This window comes from Salmo salar, chromosome ssa03 (genome assembly GCF_905237065.1).
Source record: "Salmo salar chromosome ssa03, Ssal_v3.1, whole genome shotgun sequence".
NCBI lineage: Eukaryota > Metazoa > Chordata > Actinopteri > Salmoniformes > Salmonidae > Salmo > Salmo salar.
Window position 1 is genome coordinate 35,681,814 of NC_059444.1, and position 19,238 is coordinate 35,701,051.

At 42.7% G+C, this 19,238-nt stretch overlaps 1 protein-coding gene and 1 long non-coding RNA gene across 2 annotated transcripts; one reads left to right on the plus strand and one right to left on the minus strand.

The window, feature by feature from the left end:
• Nucleotides 1-724: 724 nt before the first annotated feature.
• On the minus strand, nt 725-12,122 carry LOC106600413 (uncharacterized). The gene is made up of 5 exons (XR_001327807.2): nt 10,768-12,122; nt 9,555-9,688; nt 9,328-9,416; nt 1,674-1,794; nt 725-1,508 (listed from the first exon to the last, which is right to left on the minus strand). It is a non-coding gene; the product is annotated as an uncharacterized lncRNA (long non-coding RNA).
• A 4,726-nt stretch (nt 12,123-16,848) lies between these two features.
• Nucleotides 16,849-18,736, plus strand: LOC106600411 (transcription factor AP-1). Its single transcript, XM_014191729.2, has one exon. It carries the CDS (start codon nt 17,252-17,254, stop codon nt 18,200-18,202), a length of 951 nt encoding a protein of 316 aa, XP_014047204.1. The 5' UTR covers nt 16,849-17,251; the 3' UTR covers nt 18,203-18,736.
• Nucleotides 18,737-19,238: the final 502 nt, after the last annotated feature.

Below are 19,238 nucleotides of genomic sequence, written 5' to 3' on the forward strand. Positions count from 1 at the left end.
GACTTGAAGATGTTCCACAGATCATGGCCATGTGCAATGTGATTGGCTGGTCCTCACAGGGTAGGCAGAAACCCCTCATGTCTGCACTAATTACACCTGGAACCACAAAACACCCCTTGTTCTCATTATTTACACGGTTAACTTAAGGATCATTATTTACAAGGTTAACTTAAGGATCATTATTTACAAGGTTAACTTAAGGATCATTATTTACACGGTTAACTTAAGGATCATTATTTACACGGTTAACTTAAGGATCATTATTTACACGGTTAACTTAAGGATCATTATTTACACGGTTAACTTAAGGATCATTATTTACACGGTTAACTTAAGGATCATTATTTACACGGTTAACTTAAGGATCATTATTTACACGGTTAACTTAAGGATCATTATTTACACGGTTAACTTAAGGATCATTATTTACAAGGTTAACTTAAGGATCATTATTTACAAGGTTAACTTAAGGATCATTATGTACACGGTTAACTTAAGGATCGGTGTCCCGCTAGCGGTACAACTTCCGGTGAAACTGGAGGGCGCGCAATTCAAATAAATAATCATAAATATTATGGATTTTAAACATTTAGGTAAATATAAGTGTCTTATATCGGCTGAAAGCTTAAATTCTTGTTAATCTAACTTCACTGTCCGATTTACAGTAGCTATTACAGCGAAAACATGCCATGCGATTGTTTGAGGATGGCGCCCCACATAAATATTTTTCCACCGGCACAGGTTTCATATATTCACATATAACGATTAAATGTTCACTTACTTTTTGAAAATCTTCCTCATTTACATCCCACCAAGTATGTTGTGAAAAAATAAGCATTTCTCATTCTTCGGTCTACTTGACATTTCCACTTCTACATTTTAAAAGTTCACTAGGAAAACAGAAAACACATGATGTAAAAAAAACGTAGTTGTTCCTGCCCATTGAAGCTGTGCACAAGGCTTCTACTTCTTTTTTAACACCAAGAACACATTTGTTTGACAAGGCTGTCACATTTGTTTGACAGCACACCCAACCCAAAACATCTTCCCGCGGCCATGGAAGGAGGAAACACAGAGGTGGAGGAGCAGAGTGCACGTCACTCTGATATGTAAAACAGTCAGAACCGCACCGAGTGCTTCAACCTTTCACCTTCGACCCAATGTGTGATCGGCAGAGGTCATGGCAGGGGACAGAAGCCGAAGTTCGTGAGCAGTTTAACTGCCTAAACAGAGCCAGATGGCCAAGGTCTGGTTAGGTGACTGGTCCAGGTGATGATAAACTCCTGCAGTAGCTTCTACAGAACAGCTCACAGAAACATGTGCAGTTAACATCTAGATCTCTATTCTATTCTAAGCTCATCTATAGATTAACGGCAATATGAAGCACCAGTGGTATACTAAAAAACCAGGAGACCTTTGGAAGGAGTGTCTACCCATGCATTGATGAGTTGCAGCTTCATGGGTAAGGCCTTCTCCCACTGGGCTCCCTCGATAGCAGGTCACACTGCCTAGATGGATGTCGAGAAACACAGTGGCTGGAGTCACAACAACCACAGGTAGGTACTCCCATTGAGAAACCAAAACCAACCAATGCTGATTATGATATTTCTTATTTATCTTTAATTTATCCAGGAAAACTCCATTGATGTAGAAAACCTGTTGAATCTGCTCACCTATTTTGGAACGGTTGTTTTCCAGTAAGTCCTCCAGACCAATGGTTGTCCAGAAGCTGGTGTTCCATTTTTATGTGGGGCAGTATGTCCAGTTACACACCAGAGTACATACAGTAAAGACCTGGAGGAGAAGGTTTAATCAGTCAGATAAAAGGCATTTCCATCTAAAAGGATCCATGAGCACCAACATGTGAAGTTCACAGGAGCATATCAAATTGGGCGTCAAACGTAAGTGAAGAAAAAATTAAGACATAGATACATTTTTCATCTTAAACATTTAGCATAATTAAAGGCATTGATTTTTGGATAAACAGAAGGAAAAGGGGTTTTAAAAAACATCTAGCAGAAAAGTATTAAAAGGTATCAGAAATACATCAAAAAATTATAATGTTGATGTAATGACCCCTGACAACACATATTTAGTTTGGGAGAAATTGTTTACCTTCTTTAAGTTTTACAAAATATTGCCTTGTGCCTTGTAATTCCATTGCCAAAAACCCACATATCTAAGATATTTTCTAATTTTATAGTGATTTTACTGATATAAATTTGGTTTATGAATTATTAAGCACACCTCCTCCCCCTGCCTAAAGCAGGCCCGTTCTGTTACCCCTCTTCCTTCCCCGTCGGATTCCATCATGACCACAACTGTTGTGCCCGTGTCCAAGTCATCAACTCCCTCCTGCCCACAGATCTAGCCAACTACTCTAATATTGGCACCATTGTCACTCACGTTGGATTTAACGACATTCGCTTTCGGCAATCTGAGGAACTGAAGAAGAACTACAACATTCTCATTAACACCCTTGTTTGCACAGGGAAGAGAACAGTCATCTCTGGCCCCCTGCTGTGCTAGAGAAGGGGTTCGGAACGTTACAGCCGCCTCATTGCCCTAAACATGTTCCTGAAGAATCTCTGCAAAGACAGGAATGTCTCCTTTTGTGACAATTTTGACTTGCTGTGGGAGCAACCGACACTCTTTAAAAGAGATGCGATTCACCCTAACCGCAGGGATTCCAGGATTATCTCCATCAACATAGTGAACTGCTTAAGAGACTGACGGTCCAGGTCTGGTAGCATTCCAGTCCTCCCTGTCATAATAAGTAACAGAGGACATGGAAATCATATTAAATCCCAGAGAAATAGAAGTGCAATAAAGGTAAGTAACCTAATCTATGTTCCTTTAAATGTTACCTCCGAGTCCAAAATTATCATATGCACATAGAATTTAATTCCACTGTTTGCACTGAAACTGTCTGCCTTAGGAAGAAGCCCACTGTGGGCAGCCCACTCAGTACCATTGACTCAAATGTAAATGTCACTGACATGTATACCTTAGATCAGCCTCTCAGAATAGCACTAAAAACAAACAAACAACTCAAATATTGCCAATATTAACATATGTAGCCTGAGAAAAAAGGTTCATGAAATTGACAATTTATTAACATTAGAAAGCATTCATATTCTGGCCATCTCTTAAACGCACATAGATAATTAATTTGATGATGTAGTAGTAGCTATACATGGTTATAGAATATATACAGGAAAGATAGAAATGCAAATGGAGGAGGTGTTGCCATGTAGGTCCAGAGTCATATTTATGTTAGGCTGAGAGAGGATCTCATGTCAGATGATGTGGAAGTAATATGGTTACAGGTTCATCTGCCTCACCTAAAGCCTATTCTCATAGGAAGTTGCTATAGACCACCAAGTGCTAAAAGTCTGTATTTGGACTATATGTGTCAAATGTTGGATAATGTATGTGATATCAACAGAGGTATATTTTCTGGGTGACCTAAATATTGACTGGTTGTCATCAGGCTGCCCACTCACAAATAAGCTCCAAGCTGTAACCACTGCCTGCAATCTGGTCCAAGTCATCAGTCAACCTACCCGGGTATTTACAAACAGAACAGGAACTAAATCATCCACATGTATTGATCACATCTACACTAATGTTGCAGAAATGTACTCTAAAGCAGTATCCACACCCATTAGATGTAGTGAAAATAATAGAATAGCCATATCTAGGAAAAAAGTTCCAAAGACTGGACCTAAAATTGTGTATAAACAATCATACAAGAGGTTTTGTAATGATTCCTATGTTGAAGATGTGAAAAATATGTATTGGTCTGATGTGTGTAATGAGGAACATCCAGACACTGCACTTGAAGCATTTACAGTATGAAACTGCTTCTTCCGGTTACTGATAGGCATGCGCCCATCAAGAAACTGACTGTTAGAACTGCCAAATCCCCATGGATAGACGATGAATTGAAAAACTGTATGGCTGAGAGGGATGAGGCAAAGGGTATAGCAGATAAGTCTGACAACACAGCAGACTGGCAATTGAGAAACAATGTAACTAAACTTAACAAAACGAAGAAGAAACTATACTATGGAACAAAGATAAATGATATAAAGAATGACAGTAAAAAGCTCTGGAGTACTTTAAATGAAATTCTAGGCAAGAAAGCAAACTCAGCTCCATCTTTCATTGAGGCAGATGGCTTGTTCATAACAAAACCCTTTGATATTGCCAACCACATTTACTTTTTTGTTAACAAGATTAGCAAACTTAGGTTTGACATGTAAACAACAAATGCTGAGCCTTAATATTCATGCATAATGGACCAAATAATGAAAGACAAGTACTGTAGTTTTGAGTTCCAGAAAGTGGGTGTGGAAGAGGAACACATTGTTGCTATCTATAAATAAGGACAAACCACCTGGTACAGACAATCTGGATGGTCAATTACTGAGGTTGGTAGCGGAACACATTGTGACTCCTGTTTGCCACATCTTCAATTTAAGCCTGGAAGACAGTGTGTGCCCTCAGACATGGAGGTAAAGGTCATTCCGCTACCCAAGAATAGCAGAGCATCCTTTAATGGTTCAAACAGCCGACTAATCAGCCTCTTACAAGTGCGTAACAAACTTTTGGAAAAATTGTGCTTCATCAAATACAAAGTTATTTTAAAGAAAACAAATTAACAGACTTTCAGCATGTTTATAGGGAACAGCACTCAACATGCTCAGCACTGACACAAATGACTGATGATTGGCTGAAAGAAATTGATAGCAAGAAGATTGAGACTGTTTTGTTAGACTTCAGTGCAGCTTTTGATGTCATTGATCGTAACCTATTGCTGAAAAAACATAGGTGTTATAGATTTGCATCCTCTGCCTTATTATGGATTGATAGTTACCTATCAAATAGAACCACGAGGGTTTTTGTTAATGGAAGCTTCTCTCATGCAAATTCAGTTCAGTGTGGTGTACTGCAGGGCAGCTGGCTAGGGCCATTGTTTTTCTGTTTTTACAAATGACCTTCCTCTGAATGTGACTATAGCATGTGTGTCTATGTACGCTGACGACTTAACAGTATACAAGTCAGCTACAACAGTAAAATCAATAACTGAGACAATTAACATACCTCCAGTCAGTTTTATAATGGGTAACTAGCAATAGGCTGGTGCTACTGATCTCAAAAATGAAAGCATCATTTTTGGGACAAACACTCGCTCAACGCTAAACCTTGTCTGTTCAAGCAGTTGGCACACAGTTCGGACACTCATCAGTACAACACAAGACATGCAACCAGAGGTCTCTTCACAGTCCCCAGGTCCAGAAAAGAGGCTGGGAAATGCACACTATTAAATAGAGCCATGACTACATGGAACTCTGCCATTCCAGGTAACTCAAGCTAGCAATAAAACCAGTTTCAAAAAACAGATAGAAGAACACCTTACTGCACAAAAGGTGGACTGTGAAGAAACAGGCATTTTATATCTTGTATTTTAATTTGGACTGTACTATGTTTTAGACCTAGATATTGTGTGTATGTACTGATATGTAGGCTGTGTGTGATGTTTTAAATGTATGTATTTCAGTCCATGACTAATAATATTATGTATTATATATTATGCTGTGTTCCATGTGGACCCCAGTAAGAGTAGCTGATGCTTTTGCTACATCTAATGGGGGATCCTAATAAATACCAAAATGATCAAAACTCGTAATTCCGTTACCAAATTGGTAACAGAATTACCAAAATTTCAGTAGCATCTCGCACCCTACACTGTGACTGGCAGCACAAAGTGTGTGTTTGTCTTTCATTAGGATTAAACCATGCTGTTACGGCAAAATACAATTTGCTCTTAACGACTTTTTTATACATATTAAATCGCTTACCTGTAACGGAATTACTGCAACTGAATTGGCTACAATGGGAAATTGTTGTAGTCACAAACAGGGGTTGGAACCAAAATTATTTTCCAATCGTTTTGTTCTGAATAGAACCATTATGTTTTTCATTCCATTCCACTGTTCTGACCAGAAAAAAATAAGATCTGAACAGGTTCGGACCAAAGTTTTCACCCATAATTTGTTTAAATATTGTAATGCCCTGGCCATAGAGAGGGGTTTTTGTTCTTTATTTTTGGTTAGTCCAGGGTGTTACATTGGGTGGGCAGAACGCTGAAGAATGTTCCTTTTTCTATGTTTTTGTATTTTTTTGTTTTGGGCCGTGTGTGGCTCCCAATCAGGCACAGCTGAAGGTCGTTGTTGCTGATTGGGAGTCACACATAAGGAGCATGTTTTTCCTTTGGGTTTTGTGGGTAATTGTTTCTGTTCAGTGTGTTTCCTGTCAGTACTGTTTGGCTGTCGGTTTTCCTGTTTTTTTTGTGTATAGTGTTCTCTTTGTTTGAATTAAATGTCAAGATGAACACTAACTCCGCTGCACCTTGGTCTTCTTCCGACGACAGCCCTTACAGAATTACCCACCACAAAAAGACCAAGCAGCGGAGAAGAGGGCAGATGGAAGTCAAGGAGGACTATTGGAAGCAGCGCGCTCGGGAGGAGATGGCATCCTGGTCGCTGGAAGTATTGGAGGAAAGGATTGACTGGACATGGGAGCAGTTGCGGGACCACTGTGACAACCTGCCTGGGAGGCAGGTAGAGCCCGAGAGGCAGCCCAAAAAAATGTTGGGGGGGGGCACACGGGGAGTGTGGCAGAGTCAGTTTGGAGACCTGAGCCAGCTCCCCGTGCTTACAGGAGGCAACGTAGTACTGGTCAGGCACCGTGTTATGCAGTAAAGCGCACGTGTCCCCAGTACGCGTGGAGAGCCCGGCGCGTTACATCCCAGCTCCTAACATCTGCCGGGGGAGATTGGGCATTGAGCCAGGACGGGTTGTGTAGGCCGTGCGCTCTAGACCTCCAGTGCGTCTTCAGGACCCGGTCTATCCTGTGCCTGCGCCCAGTACCAGGCCTCCTGCATGTCTCCCCAGCCTGGTGAATCCTGTGCCGCCTCCACGGACCAGGCCTCCAGTGGGTTTCCCCATCCTGGTCAGTCCTGTGCCTGCTCCACAGACCAGGCCTCCAGTGGGTCTCCCCATCCTGGTCTCTCCTGTGCCGCTTCCACGGACCAGGCCTCCAGTGGGTCTCCCCATCCTGGTTAAGCCTGTGCCTCCTCCTCGGACCAGGCCTCCAGTGGGTCTCCCCATCCTGGTCAGTCCTGTGCCTGCTCCACGGACCAGGTCTCCAGTGGGTCTCCCCATCCTGGTCCGTCCTGTGCCTCCTCCCAGGACTAGGCCTCCAGTGGGTCTTCCCATCCTGGTCCATCCTGTGCCACCTCCCAGGACTAGGCCTCCAGTGGGTCTCGCCAGTCCGGAGCCGCCAGAGCTGCCCGCCAGTCCAGAGCCGCCAGAGCCGCCCGCCAGTCAGGAGCCGCCAGAGCCGCCCGCCAGTCAGGAGCCGCCAGAGCCGCCCGCCTGTCCGGAGCCGCCAGAGCCGCCCGCCTGTCCGGAGCCACCAGAGCCGCCCGCCTGTCCGGAGCCGCCAGAGCCGCCCGCCTGTCCGGAGCCGCCAGAGCCGCCCGCCTGTCCGGAGCCGCCAGAGCCGCCCTCCTGTCCGGAGCAGTCAGAGCCGCCTGCCAGCCCGGTGAGTCCTGTGCCTACGCCTAGGGCCAGGCCTCTTACATGTCTCCTCAGCCTGGTGAATCCTGGGTCAGTGCCGCCGGAGCCGCCAGGGACGCCCGCCAGACGGGCGCAGCCAGGGTCGCCCGCCAGCCGGGCGCAACCAGGGTCGCCCGCCAGCCGGGCGCAGCCAGGGTCGCCCGCCAGCCGGGCGCAGCCAGGGTCGCCCGCCAGCCGGGCGCAGCCAGGGTCGCCCGCCAGCCGGGCACAGCCATCGCCGCCCGCCAGCCGGAGTATTATTATATTATTATATTATTGATCGATTGACTATGGAAAAAAATTGCCCAAAATGCCAAATTACGTAATTAACCGGTTCCCATGCTTTTAAAATAACAATTCTGTTCCATAACAGTATAGATCAATTTAGTTTCCAGTTCGGGTTCTGTTACTCAAATAATGTAGTTATTTTCCGGTTCTGTTCCCTGAACCGGTTCCAGCCCTTGGTCACAAACCACAGTTGGGTCACCTGTTACTGTCCTACCCTCTACTGGCATACTGTTATGTTCAGCTCATAACTGTTTTCTTTCTCTTTCTGTTGTCTGGAGGTCAAATCAACAACCCCAACAACGCCTTGACAACCCCTCCCTCCCTATTTTCCTGTCTCTCTCTCTCTGCCTTTTTCTCTCACTCTCCAGTTAATGTCACCTCTCCCAACTCTTAATGATACCTACTTATGATACCCCTCTCTTTCCATTTACTGTAACCAACATCCTCAACCACTTAGCACCGACCGACACTGGACGTCCATGGACGTTGAAAAGTAGTTACAATTTGGTTCGTTCACCCTGGCCTTTGATGGTAACGTCCACCTATGGACCGGACCAAATCTGAACCTACCATAGACGTATGTTTCTTAAGTTTGGATAGCACAGTACAGTGAGTAGAGCACAGTTGAGTACAGTCCAATACAATACTGTAAAGAAAAGTAGTGTTGTACAGTAGAGTATATTGTACCGTACAGAACTATACTCTACAGTAGTGTACTCTACTGCACTGTACTGAATTCTACTATGCTCTATTGTACTGCACTGTGCTGAACTGTGATGTCCAAACTTGTGAAACCATATCCATAATTATGCATTTCTTGGTAGTACAGATCAGGGACCCATGATGTCATTTTGTTACCGTAATTTCATTACCGGGTGTAAATCCACTTCACTTACTGTAGTTCAATAACCCAAAAAATTATAATAATCAAAACTCAAGGTGTCATGTCATAGCTGACACCCAATTCTTAATTCAGACATCTTTGAATCTTAATTTGGAGTAGATATTTGACAGAGTTTTGAGAAAATGAAAAACTGAGGGATATTTTACCGTAATTCTGTTACCTAAGTTTGCATCTGCACAGTTCTTCCACAAAATGAGTTTTTGTACATTTTTCAGTGGAAATTGTTAAAAGTAGTCATTGTGCCTAGAGTTGTATGGTCTGTTAAACTTTGAAATCAATGATTTTTGTTTGGCACTTTGATTCAGTGAAAAAACGGAATCAAAGTGTAATTCCGTTACGGTGGAATTGCCCTGCACACACTGTCTGGTTAAAATACACACACACACTCGCACGCACACACCCACACCATCATTTAGACACACATACAGAGTACACCCTCCCCAATAATCAACCAAACCCACTGCCAAAATCCATCCTACCCCCCTCTCCTCCTGTTCTATAGCTCACCTGGCCAGAGAACCTGTGTCCTTCCAGGACAGGAAGTCAAGAAGGTCCAGAAAGTGGGCGGTGTCCCACCAGCAGGTCTCTCTCATGTTCTGACCAAAGAATTCAGGGTAGGTAGGAAATTACATGAAAATGTCAGGGCAATAAACAAACATCACTTAGGAAAACTAGCCAATCAGCAGAGTCCACCAATAAAACTGTCTGTTGACTTATAATGGGTGACCTCTAACCTCTGACTGCTCTCAGCCAGAGTAGCTTGGGAGGCTGCATCTCTGATGACATCACGCCTCCAACCCTGCCCAGGACCCTGTGGCCGGTGCTGGTGATGCGTCCCTCCACATCACCGCATTGCAGTCAGTCTCACCTACACACAGGGCAACAGAGAAGGAGGAGACATTTTGACCAAGACTTTCGAGTTGAAACATTGCACTCAATAAAACTGCCTGAGCATTCAACAGTGTTAGTACGGGTATCCATCTACTTTTCACCACTCTCTCACTCAACCATCCTGGTTGACGGCTACAGGGTGAAAATTCTGGTTCAGGACCACAATAGAACAGGTGGCATCAAAACCCACCCCTCAGACCTGGCTCCTCTGCACTCCCTGGGTCACCCTCTGTCACATGAATATGGTGTTCGAAACATGTTGTTATCATGACACAAGGCGAGACCCAGATGCAGACACAGGAGGCAGATGGTTGGAGTCTTACAATATTTATTAATCCAATGGGGAAGGCAAGAGAATGGTCATAGACAGGTAAAAGGGTCAAAACCAGTTCTGAGTCCAAAAGGTGCCGAAGGGCAGGCAGAATCAAGGTCAGGCCGGGCAGGATGATCAGGCAGGCAGGAAAGTAGTCCAGAGTTAGGCAGGGGTCAAAACCGGGAGGACTATCAAAAAGTGAACAGAAAAAGGAGTACAGGAAAAACACGCTGGTTGACATGACTAACATACAAGACGAACTGGCACAGAGAGACAGGAAACACAGGGATAAATACACTGGGGAAAATAAGCGACACTTGGAGGGGGCAGAGACAATGACAGGAACAGGTGAAACAGATCAGGGCGTGACAGTTATGCTTTGGTTTTGTATTGCTGCTGAATATAAGGACAACATTTTGCAAAACGGCAATAAGTATTCATAAAGGCCTTGGAGTTAAGCGTCATACTAATCTACGCCAATAATGACAGAAATTCCTAGAGAATGCATCCCTTTGCAGAGCACTTAAGTCATACCTACATTCTCAAATAGCCTGAACACTAGTCTGATTAATCATACCTACCAGGGAAACATCTAAAGTACAAACCGCACTGACAACGTGTAGAGAAAGTTCAATGTAATTATATTGTACTGTGTATATTTACACGATTTTGCACACACGTCTCAGGCTGTATACCAATGAATTGTGTATTAGTGTGATTAATCAGACTATCCTAACACCTACCCTAACTGTGCTACAGCACTTAGACCAGATGTCAGTGGATGACTGGACATAATGGTCTGAGTGAGGCTCCCAGATGGTGACAGGTTCCTCTGCAGTAGTCTTCATCTGTCCCTCCCTGGTGACCAGAGCAGCTCTCACTCTGGCTGTCCCCACGTCCACACCCACATAGTATCACTCTACTGGGCCTGACTCAACCATGAACAACACCTGCCGGAGAGAGAGGAATCATTAACAAGAGATCACTGGTGAAGAAGGTTACTAGGGTAAGTCTGGATCTGTTTTTTTATTGGTTATGGTCCCAAACATTTAATTAAAACATATAAACATATGTAGAGACTCATTGATAGACTGTAAAAATACCAAAACTATCGCACTATGGTGAGTGATCACATTTTGTTGTGTGGAATTTCAACCATCATTTCGGTCTCCGTTCAGTCTGCTGCATTTGACAATTTATTGTGCAGGACACGACTCCCTAAACATTTGATTTAAACAGGGACAACACGACGGGAAACTTTAACTTTTTGAAACATTACGTTGAAGTTCACAATTTATGTTGATAACTTCCACGACAACGTTCTGATTTCCAACGGAACGCATTAGTGGCCAAAAAGGGTACGTTGTTGTGGTCTCGCATACCAAGGCATGTGTGTATTCATTCAGACCATTCTGTTGCGAAACGTTTCTTAAACGGAAGTAAAAGAAACGAAACGGGGAGGGACTTAAAACAAGATTTTCTATTGGACAAATTTAGTTAATTACACCCCAGCCCAGAGAGGTTTCTCTTGTTTGGTCAGCTTCGTAAACAGTGAGTTTGTGACACTGGCAGCTCATTATCCAACACACACAAATCTGAAATTACATTAGCCCACTAAATGTACCGAATTTAAAGACTTTAGGTCAAATGCTCCGTTTTGAAATTCGATACATAGCTCCCTCTCCTCACAAGGAACAAATTTGCCTCAGGGACCCATAAGGTCTGCCATGATGGATTTTTAAATGTTTTTGTTAAAACGCTACTCTTCTGGCACCAAATGACTGATCTGGACAAAACTTGACATGTGTCATCTATGCACAAAAGTCTCTCAACAACAATATTTTCCAGACTAGTGCCTAAAATAACATGGCCGCTGTTGACCAATAAACACTCACGTGGGCGTGGTCTGGCTCACAAATGCATATAAATCCGTCAAGGATATTCATATTGTAACAATTTGGAACACGTTGCAAACACTGTTAAGACTCAATATGTCTTAATCTGTTTGACTCAGAGTGCTGAAATTTGGCATACATGCTCAGGGATATGAGTCTAGCTAACCCACACGCTATCTCAGACACCACTCGCCAGATTTTGACAAAACATGGGTGAATGACGCATCTTGCCATAGAGAATCCTCATTTACAACAGTACACTGATTGGCCCAAGGGGGGCATTGCATATTTCGTGTGGGGGGGGGGCGACATGTTTACTGTTGCCTTATTTTAAAGTGAGGATGTCAGGAAACTAATCTATATGTATAAAAAATGCTCTGCCAAGATTAGACCTTCAAATGGTATTGACCTCAATTGATAAAAAGGCGTACACTTCTTAGAAATAGGTGATAATAACATAGATAAGTCAGGGTCATTAGAGTCTAACACAGATTTTTTTTAAAACATTCAGTCAGAATTGCACGACAATCCTATTGACCCTGCCAAAACTACAAGGGCGAATACAGTATCTTACTATTGTGTTATTTTCTTAGAAAGTATAAACACTTAAAGCCAAGGGGAAACAGAGAAGCAGTGTACAGTTAGCAGGCTGTGTTTGGGCCATACATGAATAGAGGGGAGAGAGAATAGAGGAGGGAGAGGGTGGAGGAAAACATAGCAGCAGGACAGGAAGAAACAGATGGTCGTTAACAAACACTGTAGACATGTTTAACATACACACACGAGTGAGTGAGTGGGTAATCTAACTTTCCTCTATTTATGAACAACAAATGCAAAGGGCACTGTCCTCATTTTGGATAGAGCACAGATAGGAAGAGTGGCTAAGGATCCATCACTTTCCAACAAAGGACAGCTTATGTCAGCTGGGTCTGGGTCTAAACTCTTGATTACGCCTCATGTCCAGATGCATCAAACTCTTTGCGTTCCGGCGGAAGTCATTCATTGTCAATGAAGCAGTCCGCAACGCTATGTTGGGGGTGCCGCAATAGGCTGTGGTGCATTCTGTGTACCGCATGCATTCAATATTTTCAACTCGTGGGTTGCTTTACCATGCGGTGGTACAAATGGAAGTACAGTCACCGACTCTAACAAGATAGCTTTTAGCTACTGTAGTTGAAAAGCGAAGCACATGTGCGTCAAGTACGGAAAATGTGGACTAGACATCCAGCAAAACAAAACGCATATGCAACTGGTGGACATCGGAAAATAGAGACCTCCATGCAGTGGAAGCAGCTGGCTGAGCCAGGGGGAAGAAGATGGTGTTATCTAGAGGTTACCCATCAGGCCACTGAACAGGAAGCAGGGACAGAGGAACAGGAAGTATGGCCAGGTCAGCTGTAGGCTGATGGGAAAATTCCCAGTTACAGTAATAAACACAGGAGCGTGCTGGGGGATATGTGTAAACCTATTTTATCTTCAGCAAAGAGACAAATCTCGAGTCTTACTAGCTCCATACAGAGAATGCAGGTGTGTGTTTTTCTTTTTTGGCTTATGTGTGTTTGATCTGTCCCTGTGACTGTGTGCATGACTGTGGTATTGGAACATTGTTGTTTAATCCATTTGTTGTTATTATCATTATCGTGACAGGAGGAACAGACTTTCCAAAATATTCCATTCTGGAATTCCAACAGCAGGTGTCAATACCTCTAAATGGTGGTTGTTGTTCTGTTGTCAAGGCAACCTGAAGACAAGAGTGTCATCTCAGGGTTGATCTCATGGCAAGGACAGAGCACAGAGACAATACCAGTGCTATCAGTCCAAGAGTTTGCTAGAGACCGAGGAGCAACACTGAGGCCCATAGAGCTCTACTCGAACTGGAAGGAGTTTCTCCACACATTGCATATTACAGACAGATCATAAGACATATTTCCATCTATTCAGGAAAATAATGAAAAACCTAGATAGAGAGTTTACATTCAGTAATGCTAATACCTAGGATATGTATTTGCATGGTAGTACCTATGTAATTACAGTGTAGAAACACATTGTTGCTACATACTGGATTGGAACGAACTACAAAAATCTCTGAAACTGGAAACACTTATCTCCCTCACTAGCTTTAAGCACCAGCTATCAGAGCAGCTCCCAGATCACTGCACCTGTACATAGCCCATCTATAATTTAGCCCAAACTACTACCTCTTCCCCTACTGTATTTATTTATTTTGCTCCTTTGCACCATATTATTTATATTTTAACTTTGAACTTTCTTCAAACTACAAATCTACCATTCCAGTGTTTTACTTGCTATACTTTATTTACTTTGCCACCATGGCCTTTTTTGCCTTTACCTCCCTTATCTCACATCATTTGCTCACATTGTATATAGTCTTATTTTTTTCTACTGCATCATTGATTGTATGTTGTTTTACTCCATGTGTAACTCTGTGTTTTTGTATGTTGTCGAACTGCTTTGCTTTATCTTGGCCAGGTCGCAATTGTAAATGAGAACTTGTTCTCAACTTGCCTACCTGGTTAAATAAAGATGAAATAAATGTAAAAAAAATAATAAAAATACAGCTAACTGACAAAATATTGGAAGCACTTGAGGGATGCAAAGTATATTGAAATCAGGTTCTTCCACACAGCTGTGGTTCCTGAGTTAATTAAACAATGAACATCCCATCATGCTTAGGGTCATGCATAAAACTGCTGGGCAGGCCATTATTTTGGCTACCATTTCTTTGTCCACATAGGATGAGAATGCCCCCATCCACAGGGCACAAATGGTCACTGAATGGTTTGATGAGCATGAAAACGATGTAAACCACATGCCATGGCCATCTCAGTCACCAGAGCTCAACCCAATTGAACACTTATGGGAGTTTTCCACCACCATCAACAAAACAAAAAATGATGGTATTTCTTGTGGAAGAATAGTGTTGCAACCCTCCGATAGAGTTCCAGACACTTGTAGAATCTATGCCAATGTGCATGGAAGCTGTTCTGTCTCGTGGTGGCCCAACGCCCAATTAAGACACTTTATTTTGGTGTTTCCTTTATTTTTGGCAGATGCCTACTTGTTATACTTGTACTTGAAACACCCCTTAAAATGTGAGGCACAATGTTCTATTTGATATTCATTTGAACATTTTCCTTCCCCTATATAACCAACGCAGAAAGTATCACCTGGAAAGCAAAACAAAAAAACAGGGGGAGCCACCCCCCTCCCTCGGCCCCCTCTCTCTCACACACACACCAGAAGTAGTCACCTCCAAAATTATTGACACCCTTGATAAAGATGAGCAAAATAGACTATCAAATAAATAATTAAAATACTGAGCTATATCGTATGCTCAACATATCGAGAAAATTATATTATTTTATAACAGCACAATTGCTCGTTGAAAGATATTTTGTTTAACAAGTAGCCTAATACTTACTGGCACCCTGGCTTTCAATTCTCCAGCACCTTCCCCTTGGGAGGATAACGACAGAGCCTTTTTCTCAAATGTTTTGTGAGATTGGAGAACACATTGGGAGGAATCATAGAACTTTCCTCCATACAGAATTTTTCCAGATCCTTGATATCTTCGACTGCCCTCTTCAATTCAAACCATTGGTTTTCAATGGGTTCAAGTCCGGAGTCTGATAAAATGTTGATTTTATAGTCAATTAACCATTTCTTTATGGATTTGGATGTGTGCTTGGGGTTATTGCCCTGCTGGAAGATCCACTTGTGGCCAAGTTTCAGGGTCAGATATACTGGTTGCAGAGGCAACCAGGTTTTTGGCTAAAATGTCCTGGTACATGATGCCATTGATTTAACGAGGTTCCCAGTATCAGTGGAAGCAAAATAGCCCCATAACATCTATCACTCCAGTGTTAATTTGCTAAATTGTAATTACTTTGCTACTATGGCCTATTTATTGCCTTAACTCCTTACGCCATTTGCACACACTGTATATAGACTTTTTCTATTGTGTTATTGACTGTACGTTTGTTTATTCCAGGTGTAACTCTGTGTTGTTGTTTGTATCACACTGCTTTGCTTTATCTTGGCCAGGTCGCAGTTGTAAATGAGAACTTGTTCTCAACTGGCCTACCTGGTTAAAATAAAGGTGAAATAAAAATACATTAATTAATACACCACATATTTTACAGTAGGTATGAGGTACTTTTCTGCATATGCCTCCATTATTTTAAGCCAAACCCATCACTGGTGTGTGTGACCAAAGAGCTCTATTTTCATGTCATCTGACCACAAAACTGGGTCTAAGATCCCTCACAATGTGTTCTCCAATCTCAAACATTTTAGAAAAAGGATGTGCCATTATCCTCGCAAAGGTGCTGGAGTATTGAAAACAGGGCTGCCAATAATTTTGAAATGTATCTTTTTGTGAAAAAAATGTATTACTTGTTAAAAAAAAAACATATCTTTCTCTGAGTAATTGTGTTAGTATAAAAAATATATAATTTCCCAATTTTTATGCATGAAATATAGCTCAGTATTTGAATTATTTATTTTTGATATAGTTTTTTTTGCTAATCTTCATCAAGGGTGCCAATAATTTGTGTGGTGACTGGTGCCAAATTGCCACGCTTCCACCTACAAAATCAAAGAGCAAAAGAAGGAAAGCAAATATTGTGAAAGCTGTTATTCAAAAGGAAATCTAGTCAACCTGATTAAGATTGTGTTACGAAATAGAGCGGGTAACAATATTTTCAAAAACAATACGTCATCCCAGAGGACACCGCTCCTTTTACTGCATTACCTAATCCCATCAACCATTGCGGGAGGCGGGAACATGGCTGGTTGTCAACGCAACGTGCATGTCATTTCAAAAAGTAACGCCCATCACATCATCTCAAACCAATAGGAAGCCTTAGAAATTACATCATTGTTATTTTCAGTATAGCAGCAGCATAGAAGTGGATAAAGTTCGTCTCCACGTTGGAAGTGCTAGAAAGTACATTGTATCGAGTGAGATACAGCATCTGCTTAGAAAAGAAAAGCCTCATTTCAGTAGGCAAATCGAATAAAAAAAATCTTAATTGAAACAAAGACGCATATCGATTGAGGAAGGGAATATTTTTTTTTATACTATTCTTCTTTTATCAAGCCTCAAGAAAAGTTTCCACTTAGGACATTAAAAGTTGTCCTCCGACTTGAGGTTAGAGGTTCGAACATTACTCTACTTATCCTAAAACTGTCAAAAGATTGGGGACATCGGATTGCAGTTTATCACTCCAAATTGTTTATTGCAATTTCAACATTTGATGCTTTTATTTTTTTCCCAACAACTATTTTCGCGATAAAGATCAGTCAATTGATGCCCACCAAGATGGAAGCTACATTCTATGACGAATCGGTAAATGGTCAGCAAGGCGCAGTGGCTGGATATCATGGGGTTAACCCGAATAGTATGAAGCAGAGTATGACACTGAACCTCAACGACCCTAAAATGTTTAAACCTCATCTGCGGGCGAAAGCTATCGATATACTGACGTCCCCTGATGTGGGATTATTAAAACTGGCCTCTCCGGAATTGGAAAGGCTCATCATCCAGTCCTGCAATGGTTTGACGACTCCGACCCCAACTCAGTTCCTCTGTCCCAAGAACATCACCGACGAGCAAGAGGGTTTTGCTGAGGGTTTCGTGAGGGCGCTCGCGGAGCTTCATTATCAACAGCATATGCCTAATGGCAGTTGTGACTCTCAGACGAATGCTTCCAACGACATGGCATCCGCATCTACTGTGTCGGACAGTCCTATATCCTACAGCTGCACCGTGCGCCCCGAGCCACCGGAATACACAAACTTGGGCCTTTTCAATCGGGCTGTCAGCTCTGCGTCGGCACCTACCGGCGACAGACACTCCTCCGCCAGTTACACGTCCGTCCCGTCCCAAACCCACATCGAGACCCAGCTGCCAGCCCAGCACCCACGGCTACAGCCATTCAAGGAGGAGCCCCAGACGGTGCCCGAGATGAGCGGCGATACCCCTCCGATGTCTCCTATCGACATGGAGAGCCAGGAGAGGATAAAGGCCGAGAGAAAGCGCATGAGGAACAGGGTGGCCGCGTCTAAATGCCGGAAAAGGAAGCTGGAGAGGATCTCGAGGCTCGAGGACAGGGTCAAAAACCTGAAGACCCAACACACAGAGTTGGTCTCTTCTGCCAACGTGCTCCGGGACGAACTGGCACTGCTCAAACAGAAGGTCATGGACCATGTTAACAGCGGGTGCCAACTCATATTGACGCAGCAGCTCCAGGCGTTCTGAACAGCCATAAGACATTGCGGTTTGAGTGAGAGACTTTTCATTATGGGACCAAACGCAGCTCCTATAGGGGCGGGTTCTTCGTCTTTGCGCCCTGACAGAATGGCGACAAGAAAAATAAACGTATTCGTGGAATAAATCGGCTAGCGGTGGCTAAGGCCAACGAACAGTGGCAATGCCTGTTGATCGATTACGAGTTCTGACATTGTCTAGTATGTATATAGACCAAGTCTAGCACTGAGTTCTCTCACCAGCGACAAGTTGTACAATGTAACACTATAGCGTTACGAGACATTGCTTTATTGACACACCTTGTGCGAGGATTGACCCAGAGGTGTTTGTGTACTAGGACTGACACAACACTGCCTTACTTTCTTAACATTTACATTAATACAATTTTGTGAAAAGGTTAAAACAAACGTTAGACCTGAATTAATACTTTATCATAATACTATTTTTATGCCTGTCTTTTGAGCACTTCAGAAAATACAAATATACGACAAATACAATGTGGAATAAAAAGTCATGAATTGAGAATATTGTCTTTGTTATAATTATAAAGAATTGGGTTTTAAATAGCTTTTATTGACACAGGAAAAAAGTTGAATAGTTCGTTCTTGGATGAACAGTGAATGAATGTAATGTTTGTTAACAGTAAAATGGGGACAGACTGACCATTGAGTCACTCCAGTGTAGTGTAATCGCTTGGTAGGGGACCGTGCTCCTCGACAACGATTGGACATCGTTTCGGAAATGAGCAGCAAGCAAGCCAAATATGGCAAGAGAGCTCTGAGAGCAGTTACGTTTTCTATGACGGTGGGTCAGGGTGTGCCTAAAATACTGTCTCCTGTTGTAAATGCTGGTTGGTAGTAATAGTCTTACGACTGGTGTTTTAAGGAGCTGAGGTGCTACATAATAGATTAAAACATCTTTGATAACGAGTTCACATGACTGAGAGAAGAAAAAAAAAAATCTTCAATAGTGTCTTGTGTAGATAGTGTAATGTGTTCAATAGATGTTTAATAGTGTCAACTTCTGT